This window comes from Rhodamnia argentea, chromosome 11 (genome assembly GCF_020921035.1).
Source record: "Rhodamnia argentea isolate NSW1041297 chromosome 11, ASM2092103v1, whole genome shotgun sequence".
NCBI lineage: Eukaryota > Viridiplantae > Streptophyta > Magnoliopsida > Myrtales > Myrtaceae > Rhodamnia > Rhodamnia argentea.
The window spans coordinates 19,360,253-19,375,665 of NC_063160.1; the positions used below are offsets into that span (position 1 = coordinate 19,360,253).

The 15,413-nt window shown below is 40.1% G+C and overlaps 1 protein-coding gene across 5 annotated transcripts; it reads left to right on the forward strand.

Annotated features, from left to right (window-relative positions):
- The first annotated feature begins 335 nt into the window (after positions 1-335).
- LOC115735647 (serine carboxypeptidase-like 18) lies at positions 336-13,732 on the forward strand. Of its 5 annotated transcripts, none has more exons than XM_048272782.1 (14): positions 336-556; positions 677-814; positions 1,579-1,657; positions 1,740-1,862; positions 11,441-11,543; positions 11,629-11,666; positions 11,765-11,866; positions 12,128-12,214; positions 12,289-12,441; positions 12,552-12,623; positions 12,720-12,838; positions 13,104-13,217; positions 13,295-13,349; positions 13,457-13,732. In XM_048272782.1, the coding sequence occupies exons 1-14, from the start codon at positions 375-377 to the stop codon at positions 13,538-13,540; spliced, it is 1,449 nt and encodes a 482-aa protein (XP_048128739.1). In that variant the 5' UTR covers positions 336-374; the 3' UTR covers positions 13,541-13,732. The 5 variants fall into 5 exon arrangements, with proteins under 5 accessions (XP_048128739.1, XP_048128743.1, XP_048128741.1 ...); XM_048272786.1 differs by lacking the exons at positions 11,441-11,543; positions 11,629-11,666; positions 11,765-11,866; ... (2 more) ...; positions 12,552-12,623; positions 12,720-12,838 and adding exons at positions 2,025-2,127; positions 2,217-2,254; positions 2,354-2,455; ... (2 more) ...; positions 3,119-3,190; positions 3,287-3,405 and having other exon boundaries at positions 677-813; positions 1,581-1,657; XM_048272784.1 differs by lacking the exons at positions 11,441-11,543; positions 11,629-11,666; positions 11,765-11,866 and adding exons at positions 2,025-2,127; positions 2,217-2,254; positions 2,354-2,455 and having other exon boundaries at positions 677-813; positions 1,581-1,657.
- The last annotated feature ends 1,681 nt before the right edge of the window (positions 13,733-15,413 follow it).

A 15,413-nucleotide genomic window follows, 5' to 3' on the forward strand; every position in this document is an offset into this window, starting at 1 on the left:
GTGTGTGTGTAGAGTCGCGAGGAGCTTTGCCATCCTCTATATATATTTGTGTGTGTGTATTGTCGCGGGGAGCTTTGCCATCCGTGAATATTCGCTCAAAACATAGGGGCTTTTAATTGAAACACCGTCGAAGCACACGGAGGAAAAGTAGATATTTGACTTAAAATGGAGGAAGTGATGTTCCCTTGGGCCCGAATCCCCTACGGACTGTTCAAGGCAACTCCACGCTTTTTTGCAAACTCGAGGGGCCACTCAACAGTCAACCCCCTCTTCTCTTCTCTTCTCTTCATGATCTTCTGCACTCCATATGAACTCACTTCAAGTCCCCCCAACTTTGCAAAGAAGGGACGAAAGAGCCCGTGCTCTGCTCAGTGATGTCGAACATGGCGAGGGCTGTGCACTCAAAATCATCGCTTTCCACGAAGCCATTTTCGAGGGTGCTCTTGTTTTCGCTTGTGATGCTGCTGTTGGGTGCAAGTTCGGTCCTTTCTGGTTCCATTGTGAAGTATCTTCCTGGCTATGAAGGAGGAGAGCTTCCGTTCAAGCTCGAAACCGGGTAAAATTCTTGAGCCACTAGATGGTTCCTTCTGGTGGGTTCTTGAATTTGTAGCCGTGCGTCGTGTCGGCCTTTTGCCTTTCTTGAATTGCTGGTGGTCGTGCCGTCGTGATCTGTCAGGTACGTGACTGTGGGCAGTTTGGAGCTGTTCTACTACTTCATAGAATCGCAAGGGAACCCAGAAGAGGATCCTATTTTCCTGTGGCTCACTGGAGGCCCTGGTTGCTCCTCCTTCAATGGCGTCATCTACGAGATAGGCACGTCTTCACATTCTATCTCTTTCTATATTATAAACGGAATATGTTTCTCGTGTCAATTATAATGTTTTAAGTGTGCTTCACAAATGTAAATACTTGCTAACACGATCCACTATATAAAACAAAAATTGCTCTTTCCATTTTGACCCACTTTTTTTTTTTTTTTTGTGGAAACGACCCACTTTGATAGTTTGACAACATTTACTTATTTCGTTTGCAATTTAGTATATAAGTGCGCGGTAATAATGAAATGCGTTCTTGAAGGCCAAGCCGAATGTTAATTTCGACTCGGGTTATTTTGCAATAAATGAATAATTTAAAAAAACATTTTCCTAAAAACAACCGTTTGTATCGTTTACACAAATAGATAAATAAAAAATATTTTCACCATTCACGAAAACGTTTACACATAAATTGTTATCGATAATGAAAATATTTTTTGTTAACTAGTTATTTTGGCTGATACAAGCGATTTTTTTTTAGGAAAATGTATTACATTTCATTTGTTTTTTGGGAAAACAAAGTGACCGCCAAAGTACTTTGCCGGTTTGCCCCTCCGCCCATTCATCCGAGAGCCTAGCTATGCTCAGCAGGCTACTGAGCTGAGCCCATGACCAAGTCCATAAGAAAAAACCAGCATAGTACGGAACTGGTTTCCAAAGGCTGTTATTGCGTTCTCTCGCTGGATGCACAAGAGGATCTGCACTATTTGTACACTGGCTTCCCTACCTGGAAAATAACCATAATTACCTTATCCATCAATGCAGGTCCATTGGAGTTTGATATTGACAATTACGTTGGAGGATTACCGAAATTGCGACCTTATGAGTACTCATGGACGAAGGTCTCATCACTCACGCATGCCGTCAATTTCTGCTTGCATTTTTATCCGAATAACGTGATAAATCGAGTTTTGTGCTCTTCAGACAGCCAGCGTCCTATTTGTGGATTCGCCGGTTGGTACTGGTTTTTCATATTCCACGACAGAAGAAGGATGGTATACTTCAGACTCAAGTTCAGCAGAGCAAGCATATGAGTTTCTCAGGAAGGTTAGTGATACAGGATCAGCAACAATATGATGCTTCCGACCAAGTGAATACAAAATTTGTTATCTGTTCTTATGAAGGATTCCGTCACATTGAATTGAATTGAGTTGAATTAACTCTTCGAATCATCAACTCGCTTAAAAAATGCAATGCTCCCGTGCACAGTGGCTGGTCGAGCACCCGCAATATCTCGCTCTTCAACTAGTCATTGGCGGCGATTCTTACTCTGGCATGGTGGTTCCCGTTGTCACCAAATATGTAGCGGATGGTATATCTTTCACCTGAATTTATATCTTTTTTTGTGTCCATGCAAGATTCGGTCTAAGTAAGTTTGGCTTTTTTCCTATGGACTTTCAGCTAACAAGGATGGTGTCGTGCCACGCCTGAATCTCAAGGTAAAATCCTAATTTTGGAGCTCCAGTGCTCACATCTGCATGATCCAGCTTCAATGTGGCATTGAGGTCTTAAGCTGCTGATGGCATGTTGATCTTCAGGGCTATCTAGTTGGAAGTCCAAGAACAGATTCGGTCCTTGATGAAAACTCGAAGATTGTATTCGCTCACAGGATGGCACTTATCTCTGATGAACTCTATGAGGTGATTTAACCTTCTCTCCTTGAAGTCGCTTTCATTTTCTCCTAGATTGATGCAGTCTTGAAGTGACACTTTGGTTCAAAATTTCTATGTGCATTCTCAAAAGCTTCAAAACATAGCTTGGCTTTTAGTTATTAATTCAGTTCTCAGGATGTCTTATTCCTACATATGTTCTCCCCTTCTTTGCCACCTGTTATCTGATCTAAACTATTCGGTTATGTATGCTTTCCAGGCAGCAAAAACAAGTTGTAATGAGACCTATGTTAATGTGGATCCATCAAATACAGAGTGCTGGACTGCTCTTGGGGCAATCAAAAGGGTAATACCAATCAAGACCTTCAGTATGGAGACTTTCTCAAGGTTTAATAAGGCCTCAGACTGAATCATATTCTCAAATTGCAGTGTGTTAAAGATCTATACGCCAACGACGTTTTGGAGCCAAAGTGTGTCTACGCATCCCCTAAAATGAACCCAGAAATTGGTCGTCGATCAGTACAAGAGGATACGACAGAGTTCATTCTTTCACCCCCGAGAATTCCTGAATATTGGTGTCGCGTAAGATGGCCTTTTTTCGTTATTAGTTAACTACATGTTATGGGAAACGACTCTTTCTTTCTGTTTACAAATCACGAGTGCCTTATCTATTACTTTTCATTCTTTTTGCAGAACTTTAACTACGCTTTGTCATATACGTGGTCAAATGATCTTACCGTCCAGAAAGCTTTACATGTCCGACCGGTAAGTTGAAATAATTCGTTGGGTGATTACTCTTTAAGGGTATTGACAATGCGATTCTTGCAAATTATCAACACGTCTCTCTAATAATGAGCACAGGAGACAGTAATGGACTGGAAGAGGTGCAACAAAAGCTTAGCATACACAAAAGACGTTCAGAGCGTTGTTGAAGTTCATAGAAACCTCAGCACACTTGGTTTGGAGGTCTTGGTGGAGTGGTAATTACTAGCATCCGTTTGAGTTGCCAATCTACTGATAAATTTTGTCTGGTACGCTTGCTAAGTATCGAGGCACCACTATACCATACCGAAGTTATCTATCACTTTCGTCGTGTAATGAGGAAACCGGCCTTCGTCACAATGCATAGTTTACAGCTTAACGAACATTTGGCTTGACAAGGAGGTACCTGTGGCTTCTCACCTCCTTATACACCCTTTTGATGCAGCGGTGATCGGGACATGGTTGTTCCGTTTGTGGGCACGGTTGAATGGATAAAACGTCTCAATTTGACGGTTGTAAATGACTGGCGGCCGTGGTTTGTGGATGGCCAAGTTGCCGGGTGAGTTCTCTCTGTCAATGTAGTCTTTGCCGCCTTAACGTGTTTGAAGCTGAATTCCTAGATCACTGAACTGCAGATACACGAAGAAATACTCAGAACATGGATATCGATTGACTTATGCTACAGTCAAGGTATGCAAATTTTATGTTGCTTTCTCATTTTGCCGTTCAGATGCCTGTCATTTACTTTCACAAGCGAATGGAGTAATTTGAAGCAAGGTGGTTTTTCGCGTCCTTTGTAGGGTGCTGGACACGTAGCTCCAGAATACCGTCGAAGAGAATGCTACGAAATGTTCACGAGATGGATCCATTATTATCCTCTCTAGTTGACTGTCGGGATTTTGGACGGTATCATTATCGTAATGTGCTCTCTCTCCTTGTCTCATCAGAGCTAGCAATCTGTATCGTTTAAACTATCGCAATGACAAACATTAAGGAGCTGTAATAACGAGTAGCACATTTTATGAAGCCCTTTGTCATTGAGCACACAAGCTTCCTTTCATTTTTAGTGATCCGGTCGCTCCAACCGTCGCGACAGTCTGCCGAAATCTAAAAAGACTGTTAGCATCCGGAATTTCTGACTGTCTTCTCATTGTACACATAACGAGCGCCTTGTGCAGCCGCCGCAGCACTGTTTCGCGAAGTTGTCACCGCAGTTTTGACAGCTCCGCCGGTTTCATTTAACACCGTCAATGGGAGAGTTTAGGAACCCGTTCGTTTTGAGCTAAAATTGTTATCTCCTCTATCTGCTTTTCGGGCGCGGCCAGGCTGTTAGGAGGCCGAGCCCTTCAAGCAGGGGACATCCGGTTGCAACATGGGCTTACATGCCAATGCAATAGTCGACATGAAAAGGCCAATTCTCTCACTTTTCGCCGTTAGTGGATTCGCATGGTGCAAAGTTCGTTCGTTGATTTCATAGATATCATGGTAAGATCTATGGAGATATGCAAGACTAGTTCCTCCTTCCCAAGTTTTTCCCCCCCACATTTTTTGGACAAGTTGACACATGCGAATTCATAATACAAGTACCCATAAAAAAGAAAATTTCCCAAAATGTTAACTATGTGACCAACCATTGCATTTTCAAACCGTATAGTTAGACTGACAGGTTACATGACACGTGTCTCACATTCTAGTTGTATGTTATAAGGACGATACGTTGGGAAAAATGACCAAAAAGCTTTGAATTTATTGTATTTGTGCCGATTTAGTCATAAATATTTCAATTATGCCAATTTAATTCTAAACCTTGATAATGTAGTCCATTCGGCTAATTGTGGCCGGAAATTGCTGACGTGTACGCCAAACATTCTACGTAGCACGGCTACGGCTAATCGGAACAAAATTTACTAATTTTCCTTTTATATTTTATCGAAGTTTTTTATAATTTCATTTTATTTTCCTTCTTCCTCCGCCGGTCGCCAAGCCTCAACGGTGGCTGGCGATTGGCCAAAGGTAACTACCGGCAAGGGTGATCCTAGCCGAAGGCCAACAAGACCAACCCTCGCCTTGAGCTCGCAAGGGCGAGCCTTGTCGAAGGCCAACAAGGGTCACCCTCGCCGAAGGCCGGTGAGGGCTAGCCTCTAATGCGGTCATCCCTCTTGCCAAATCCTGGCGGGGGTTGCCCTCTCTAATTGTAGCCGGTGGCTAGTCACCGACCATTGCTCGAGCCCGGCGATTGGCAAGGGAAGAAGGGAAAAGAACAGAAAAAAGAAACTAAAATATAAAAATTCAAAAATATAAAAAAAAAAACTTAGTAAATTTTTTCCACGCCAGCGCTTTTTAGCCAAAGATTTGTCGGATGAATTATATTGGTAAAGTGTGAAAATGTTTAGGATTGAATTGATACGAACACAATAAATTTATGATTTTTTTGGTAATTTTCGACAATACATGGAGACATGGAGAAAAGGAAAGCTGTTAAGACATTGTTTTCAATGATGCCAAGATATGAATCATGCTAAGGTTCCAGCTTTCTGAAAATCCAAAAATTCAGTCTCCAAGCTGAACGACATCAAACATGGCAAAATCATATATTCACAAGGAGGTTATTACCGTGGGTGTTCTCGCATTTGCTTTTGATCCCTGCTCTCTTCTGCAAGTTCAGTCCCTTCTAAGTAACTTCCGGGGTATGATGGAGAACTCCCTTCCAAGCTTGAGACTGGGTAAACTCTTGAAATCTTGATGCTTCCCTAATTGGTTCTTGCTCAATTCTTGAGTATAGTACGTGTGCAGGCTCATTGCATTTCTTGACAATTAGGGTGCCTCCGTCATCATGTTCCCGATTTCTCTGAGAACTGGCCGATCGGACCGAATTGGTAGAACCGGCCCACAGCATATTAATTTTTTAGTCTTTTCGATATATTTAGGAACTTTTGGAGAAAGAAAATAAAACATTTATAAAATAAATGGCATATGAAATATATCTTAAAGCCAGTTTCAATGACAGCCCGAGAATTGGGCCGGGATTGGCCGATCCTGTCTGGTCCGGTTTCGGGGTGGATACATCCGGTTCCCAAATCCACAAATTGGGAGTCGACTTTATTTGATTCGGACGCCGGTTTCAATGTGAGAATTTGATTCACCCTGGAACCGATCACGTCTATCGCGGACCAATTAGCATGTGCGCCTGTCGAATTAAAGAGAAGTTTCGATCATGTCCATTTCCTATCACTTAATCGACTCAGATCAGCCAAAAATGCGCTGAATTGCATGAAGGAGTGGAATCTTTCCTTCTGCAGAATCGGCAGTTGCATCCCAAGGTTCCTTCCACTTTACTTAGCCATCAGTACCAAAGTGAAAGTTTTTCGAAAAACGTGATGGCAGGAACAGATTTTTATACAGGTACACTACCCTCTTCCACTCATTTGTCCGGACTAAAGTAAAAAAATAAAATAAAATCCAGCAGGATGCCAAATTCGATTTTGACTGATGTAAACGGTTGACAGTTACGTCACTCTGACGCGACGGCTTGTGGACGGTGATTTCTGATCATGCATTCTTTATATTCGTTTATGTATACAGTGTACTAAACGCCTACCAAACCGCAAGCTCTCCAAGTCCAAGCACGTGATGACCAGCGAAGCTTCGATTCCCGAGAACGTCGCTGTATCTACCAGTTATGGCATGAGCCCCAAAGGATCTGGTGGAACGACCACGTGAAAAAAACCTACCAACGTGATCCGGACACGACCGGCGGTACGGCCCACGAAGACAGAAAGACCGAAGTCGACATTCGGATACGCTCTCGCGCTTTTAACGGGACGCCCCTTTGGACACCCTTGTTGAAGCACCCCACAGTTACACTTACAAGGAGAAAAGGCCACCATAATCTTCAAATTATATCTATCGTGACACATTTAGCCTAAAGCTTTTTCGTGATACGAAAAATCCTAAACTTGTACCCGCATGATATATTTATCTTCTGTCAAGATTTTTTTTTTTCCTCAATGGGCATTGTTAAAAATCTGTTTACATTGACGACGGAAAGCAAACGGTGTTGACATAGCGTCCGCGTGGCTCAAGTGAAATAGAGGTGACGTCGTTTTGACTCACACATGGTACAAGTTTGAAGTTTTTGATGTCACGAGAAAAAAATTTGGAGTAATGTGTTACATCGAGTATAGTTTGAAGCATTTGACGTCACAAATAAAAGTTTAAGATAGAGTGTCATAGTCACGAATGATAAGGTTTCGGATTGTTGGTGACTTTTTTTTTTTTCCGATTACGATTTGAAAAACTTTTGAGGATTAAATTTAAATAAACAAGTGCAAGGTGAGGGCCCGTTCTACATATATAATTATCAGTCATTTGGCCTTCGTCCCAAGAAATGGTTAGATGCACCTTCGAGGTAATTAAGGTTATCATTCATTGGATAAATTGGAATAAGGTGGGGAATGATGCGAGGGTTGCTTACCAAGCTCCTGTACCTGCTTCTTTAGGGGTAGGTGGGGAAGACGAATTTGAATTTTGTTCTTTCTTCCGAGGGAGAATGTAACTAGAAGAGGTAACATGAGGACCAAAGACTGTCATCCTCATTCTCTACTCATGTTTTTATTTGATCTTTACTAATTTACTCGGCATTATAGCTTCCTCGATTGGTTTATCATATAACCCGCCCGATCAAACACACCCTAAAATTGTTCGAGCTCTTACTAAAGCCATCTGGTTAATGAAAACTCTTTCTTTCTTTCCACGAATAATGTTGGATCGGTGATAAGAATTCTCAACTTACAAAAATAGATTTATTTAGCTTTGAATTACTTTAGCTGATGAAATAATTAATTGAAGTTCATGAGTTGATTAAAACGTACTCTTAGATGCTTTGTACTGATTAATTACTCATGCTTTCCGAATACTAATCTTCACTTTAGGCAAGATACCAAAATAAGAATAGTTTTTCAAAGTAAAAACCCTGTTATGAATTTTTTTTTTATAGAGAGTACATTAGATAATACGTTAACTCGATTCACGATAATTCCACAAAGTAATGTGACGAGATTGCTAGCTAACATTATGATGTGATGCCGATAAATTTTTCTAATGTAGATGTCACGTAACCTTGTTTAAGGTGTTTAAATTTTTCCACACATATCCAATCGAGCGTTTGTATGTTCTATCGACATCATGTTTTAAAGTCGTCCACGATCAGATCAGTTTAATTTTTGGTTAAATTTGGTGCTCAAGGGGACTTGATTAGAAAATTTTTAAAAGTAAAAGTAGTTGATTTGATAAATTAAAATATGGGGATTTAAATCCAATTTTCCAGTGCGGCAATAATTTAACTATCATTTTGTTTAAACTGAAGCGCCACTGAGCTCCATATAAACTCCCTCCCAGCTTTGCAGAAACCCGAAGAAGCGAAGAAAGAGCCCGTGCTCTGCTCAGTGATGTCGAACATGGCGAGGGCTGTGAACTCAAAATCATCGCTTTCCGCGAAGCCATTTTCGAGGGTGCTCTTGCTTTCGCTTGTGATGCTGCTGTTGGGTGCAAGTTCGGTCCTTTCTGGTTCCATTGTGAAGTATCTTCCTGGGTATGAAGGAGGAGAGCTTCCGTTCAAGCTCGAAACCGGGTAAAATTCTTGAGCTACTAGATGCTTCCTTCTGGTGGGTTCTTGAATTTTGTAGCCGTGCGTCGTGTCAGCATTTTGCCTTTCTTGAATTGCTGGTGATCGTGCCGTCGTGATCTGTCAGGTACGTGACTGTGGGCAGTTCGGAGATGTTCTACTACTTCATAGAATCGCAAGGGAACCCAGAAGAGGATCCTATTTTCCTGTGGCTCACTGGAGGCCCTGGTTGCTCCTCCTTCAATGGCCTCATCTACGAGATAGGCACGTCTTCATATTCCGTCTCTTTCCTCATCGTTAACGCTTTTTTTCTTTTTCGTTTTGACGAGCGCCCTTCAGGTTCCAGAGGAAGCCGCATTTTCTTGTGTCATGTACAGTGAGATCTTTTGGAACTTGCAAATTTTAAGTGTGCTTTGCGAGTGCGAATACTCGTTAACACTATCCATTCTGCAAATTAATCTGTCTTTTCCGTTTACACCCACTTTCTCATGGAAATGATCCATTTTGCCTGATTGGATGACTGTTCAGTTTCGAAGTTGAAAGTAGATGGGCGTCATATATATACACACATGTCTAAGTTTAGGTAGCACCTTCCTAGTTAGGAGGAGCGTAAAGAATGTTAAGTATGGTTGGACTTGCAGTTAGGTGAGGTCGGATCACAGGATACTAGATACTTTTGTCTTTATGTTGAGAATTGGAAAAAACTCCAATTCATAGAAGAAGACCGTTCATCCTTGCCCAAAGATTAGTTGGTAGACTGACCTATTTAAATCCTCGTAAGTTAGAGAGAAGTTCCGCTCGAAATTTGTAATTCAGACATTTTCTTTTCTTTTTTTTCCTTAACTTGAGTTAGGTTCAGGATCGATGTTTGGTTATGGACAATAAGACGGCTGTAGATGAGCGCAATTTCCTAGTGACATCTCTGCCATTATACTTTTAATTTGGACTGGCTCTCTCGGTCATTATATTACAGAACAACCTATCTATTTGTTTTTCCGATAAGACTTCTTGGAGTAAGTAAGCAGTTTTGAGTGAAGCTACAGTTAACCATCCAAACTAGGAGGGAAATGAAGGAAATAGAGTAAGAGAGATAATCGAAGCAAGTGAAGAGAAATGAATTGCAATTCCCCTTGCTTGTGTGGATATATCATGAGATAGTTGACAGAATATCACAGTTCCTTAATTTATTCGCACTTTAGAATGTAACAGAGCGCTAATTAGGAAATACATTCTTGGGATTTTAATTGCCAGTAGTGATTGCTGTATCTAGTCTGTAGAGCTCAGTGAAGTAGCCTTGACTGAGGACCAAACTTGTCACACAATCCCACTCCATCACAAAAAAGAAAGATGTTGATTTTGGGTTGGATTTTTACATGTAGAATACTTTCCAAGGGCGTAGCTATGGCCTGCAAGCTACTGAGCCCATGACCAAGTCTATAAGAAGGGATGTTGTCCGGACTTGATACTTGAAGCTGATCTAGTATTTTGTTTTTCATGAATGGTGAGAAGTGTGAAACCTGACATGATATCAAGAAGGTTTGTAACAGCTTTAGACTGCTGAAGCAAATATACAACTGTTTGTGAAATACCTGACTAGTGACAAAATAAAGTGAAGTTAAAGGGAAAAAAGAGAGAGTAGCAATCGAGGTGTTAGATGGACTAGATCATGTTTGTGGTCTTTAAGAAGTTTCAATAGCACGTAGACATCATCAAGCAGGTTTTAGCTCCATTTCGATTATTCTTGTGCTACAGGGCCTAGAAAATATTAGCTAGGATACAATGATTGGATTAGCTAAGCTGTCAGATCTTCACTATGCTTTTGTACTAAACTCTGTGGAAGAAGCGAATTTCTAAAATTCAACAGTTTGGATCTGAGACATGGCTGATGTGGTTCTAATCTGATTTTTAAGCAGCATGTATCTTGCTAACATGGTAATGACACACTTGAGCATTCATTATCTGCAAACATTTGAGTGAGATCTTTAGCAAAATGTATTGGCAAAGTACGGATTGTGGGCTGCCCAATGTCCGTTTTATGCTCAAGAACTTATTGGACAAAAACATTATTTAGCTTTCACTGGATTCTTTACGAACTATTTGCAAAGAAGAATCAGCTAGATATGAAACAGGTTTTCAAGGACATTGCATTCTCATGATGGATGCACAACAGCATATGCACTACACTGGCTTCCTCTCTGGAAATAGCCTTAATTACCTTATCCATAAATGCAGGTCCAATGGAGTTTGATATCGAGAATTATAAAGGAGGATTGCCGAAATTGCGACCTTATGAATATGCATGGACAAAGGTCTCGTCACTCACACAAGCTATTCGTTTTCCCTTGCATTTTTGTGAACAATGCCATAAATCTATTTTTTTTTTTCACTTCAGACGGCTAGCATCATATTTGTAGATTCGCCAGTTGGTACTGGTTTTTCTTACTCAACGACAGATGAAGGTTGGTATTCTTCGGACTCAAGTTCAGCAGAGCAAGCATATGAGTTTCTCAGAAAGGTTGGTAATAAAGGATCTGCAACAATATAATGCTTCTGTCAAATTAAATTGAATTGAGTTAAATTTACTCTCTAATCATCAACTGACTTAAGAAATGCAATGCTTATGCACAAAGTGGATGGTCGAGCACCCGCAATATCTCGCTCTTCAACTATTCATTGGCGGTGATTCTTACTCTGGCATGATGGTTCCCCTTGTCACCAAATATGTGGTGGACGGTATATCTTTCACCTAAGTTGATATCTTCCTTTGTCCATGCAAGATTCAGTCTAAATATTTTTGGCTTTTTTCTATGGACTTCAGCTAACAAGGATCTTGTAGTGCCGCGCCTGAATCTCAAGGTAAAATTTAATTTTGGAGTTCCAGTGTTCACTTCTGCATGATCCAGTTTCAATATGGCATTGAGGTCTTAAGCTGTTGATGGAATGTTGATCTCCAGGGTTATTTAGTTGGAAGTCCAAGAACAGATTCAGTTGTTGATGAAAACTCGAAGATTGTATTTGCTCACAGATTGGCACTTATCTCTGATGAACTCTATGAGGTGATTTAACCTTCTCTCCTTTAAGTCGCTTTCTTTTTCTCCTAGATCGATGCAGTCTTAAAGTGACTCTTTGGTTCGAATTTCTATGAACATTCTCAAAAGCTACATATCGTAGCTTGGTTTTTATTAATTCAGTTACCAGGATGTCTTATTCCCACATATGTTCCCTTCTTTGCCACACGGTATGGACTATAGTTATCTTGTTGACAGTGAAGTCATCTGTTAGCTTATCTAAGCTATTCTGTTTTCTATGCTTTCCAGGCAGCAAAAACAAGTTGTAATGAGACCTATGTTAATGTGGATCCATCAAACACAGATTGCTGGACTGCTCTTGGGGCAATTAAAAGGGTAAGACGAATCAAGACCTTCAATATGCTCAAGGTTAATCAGGCATCAGACTGAATCGTATTCTCGAATTGCAGTGTGTTAAAGATATTTGGAGCAATGACATTTTGGAACCAAAGTGTGTCTTCGCATCCCCTAAGATGAACCCTGACATTGGTCGTCGATCTGTACAAGAGGATACGACAGAGTTTCTTCTTTCTCCCCCGAGAATTCCTGAATATTGGTGCCGGGTAAGATCGCCGTTCTGTTTATTAGTTAATTGCATGTTACGGGAAATGACTTTCTCTTTCTGTTCGCAAATCACGAGTGCGCTTAGCTATAACAATGATTCTTTTTGCAGACCTTTAACTATGCTTTGTCCTATACGTGGTCAAATGATCTTAGGGTCCAGAAAGCTTTACATGTTCGACCGGTAAGTCAAAATAGTCGGTTGGGTGATTACTTTTAAGGGTAGTGACAATTTGATTCTTGCAAAATTATCGATACATCTCTGTGATAATGAACACAGGAGACAGTAATGGACTGGAAGAGGTGCAACAAAAGCTTAGCATACACAAAAGACATTCAGAGCGTTGTTGAAGTTCATAAAAACCTCAGCACACTGGGTTTAGAGGTCTTGGTGGAGTGGTAATTACCGGCATCCCTTTTGAGTTCCCAATCTACTGATAAATATTGTCTGGTACGCTGGCTAAGCATCAAGGACCATTATACTGGCGTCATTTATCACTTTCATCTTGTACCGAGGAAATTGGCCTTTGTCCCAAATATCGGCGTGACTAAGTGGAAGCAAAAACGTTGTTGATCACAATGCATAGGTTACAGCTTAACAAACATTTTGTTCGACAAGGAGGTACCTGTAGCTTCTCACCACTTTATACTCCTTTGGATGCAGTGGTGATCGCGACATGGTTGTTCCGTTTGTGGGTACGGTTGAATGGATAAAACGTCTCAATTTGACGGTTGTAAATGACTGGCGACCGTGGTTTGTGGATGGTCAAGTTGCAGGGTGAGTTCTCTCTTTCAATGTAGTCTTTGCCGCTTTTAACGTGTTTGGAGCTGAAGCCCTAGATCACTGAACTGCAGATACACGAAGAAATACTCAGAACATGGATATCGATTAACTTATGCTACAGTCAAGGTATGCATCTTTTACGTTGCTTTCTCATTTTGCTGTTTATATGTCTATCATTTACTCGCGCAAGCGAAAGGAGTAATTCAAGCAAGGTGGTTTTGCGTCCTTTGTAGGGTGCTGGACACACAGCTCCAGAGTATTATAGAAGAGAATGCTACGAAATGTTTATGAGATGGGTCCATTATTATCCTCTCTAGTAGTCAGTTAGGATTATGGACAGTATCGGAATGTGCTCTCTCCTCTAGTATCATCAGAGCCGGTAATCTGTATCGTTCAACTATTGAGGACGAGGTGTGCATATTCGTACCATAATCCTTCGGTGTACGGATGAGTAATGCATTTGTCAAGCCCTTCTTTATGAATAAACATGTTTCCTTTCATGTCAGCAATCCGGTCGCCCCGACTGTCGCAAATAAAAGCAATATGAACTAGACTGTTGGCCGAAATGTAAAAAGATTGTTAGCATCGGAAATTTCTCACTGTGTATTCTCATTGCACACATACTAAACGAATGCTGAGCGCCTTGTGCAGCCACCGCAGCGCTTGCTTTGGGAAATTGTCGCTGCGGTTTTAACAAAACCAAAGACTATTTCACAAGACAAACTCTTCAAGCAGCGAATACAAACCGGTTGGCAGATAGCTCCACGAATCTTTCCACTGAGTATGGTTTCCAGGGACATCCGGTTGCAACATGGGCGTATGTATGCCAATGCAATAGCCATATACATGTTCATACGGCAAGCAATTAGACGCTTAATCACTCGCACACTTCCAATTAACCGACTTGGCGCAGAATGACCGGATTAAAGCTACTGTTAGATACAATATTAATGTTGGGAGTTCTTACTTATGAAGCATTAGGCTTCGTTTGTTTCGTGAAAAATAAATGATCTAGAATATATTTTTCCTAAAAATGTTTGCTTTCATCGCACACAAAAATGAATGAATAAAGAATATTTTCATCACCCACGATAATATTTAGATATGAATTGCTATCAATGATGAAAATATTTTTCATTAGCTAAATATTTCAACCGTTAAATGTTTACTTTTAAAATTTTATTTTTCTAATTGTTCATTTTTCATGGAATAAATAGTGCTTAATATTCTCCTAATCTTCCTCAACAGAACCAAGAGAGCCACGCTCTGTGGTCTGCGGTTTGATTTTCTTTTCATTTCTGAACTTAGTTGTTGTTGTGGGACACTTAAATATCCCACTATAAACTATAATAGAAAATCATGAGTCATTATCAAAAAGCCAGTTATATCCTCTTTTCTTTTTTTGTGAACTTCAAAAGCAAAATTAAATACTTAACCTTGAAGTTCATTATCAAGAAATCAAATCTCCATCCACAATTCAAATCTACGATCGCTGCCGTTCATCAACGAGGCCCGGCGGTGGCCAACGGAGGGAAAAAGAAAAAAGAAAAAGTAGAGAAGGAAAAGAAAAAATAAAACATTAAAAAAATAGTAAAATCTTATTAAAAATTACCATGTTAGCTGGCATGTCATGTAGGACGGCTAACGTCTACGTTGGCTATCTTCGGTCAAAATTGGTCTAATGGACGCAATTGACAAAACATGAAAAAATTTAAGACTCAATTAACAAAATTAAAAGATTTAGAATTGAATTGACAAAAATGCAATATGTTTATGATTTTTTGGATAATTTTTCCTGCATGATTTATGAGCAACGGCTCAACCTTGCTGATTGACTTTGGAATACAATCCTTTCGAGATGTAATATCTACTCAATATGTAATGTCGTTCTAGAATGTTTAATTCGTTTGATATGGTTCTTGAACTATTCATACCGAACTTTCAATTTGTTCAATCTAGTCCGTCAACTTTCCATGAAAAATTAAATATTACTATGCTTCCATTTAAGTATATTTCGGCATATCATCTCTAGAATAGTAAAAGTAGAATCTCAGTTAGAGTTATATCGGATTGATATTCCTGTTATTCTCTACTGATTTATTGATATCAATACTAACTATTATAATGAAAATACTTATTTTAAAAATAAGAGGAATATGAATCCTATAAAACTCTGTATAATGTCATATT

Coding starts and splice junctions, on each gene's coding strand:
- LOC115735647 (XM_048272782.1), top strand. CDS start 375: ATGTCGAACATGGCGAGGGCTGTGCACTCAAAATCATCGCTTTCCACG. Junction 815..1,578: donor GGCGTCATCTACGAGATAGG/CACGTCTTCACA, acceptor ATCCATCAATGC/AGGTCCATTGGAGTTTGATA. Junction 12,624..12,719: donor AAGCTTTACATGTTCGACCG/GTAAGTCAAAAT, acceptor TAATGAACACAG/GAGACAGTAATGGACTGGAA.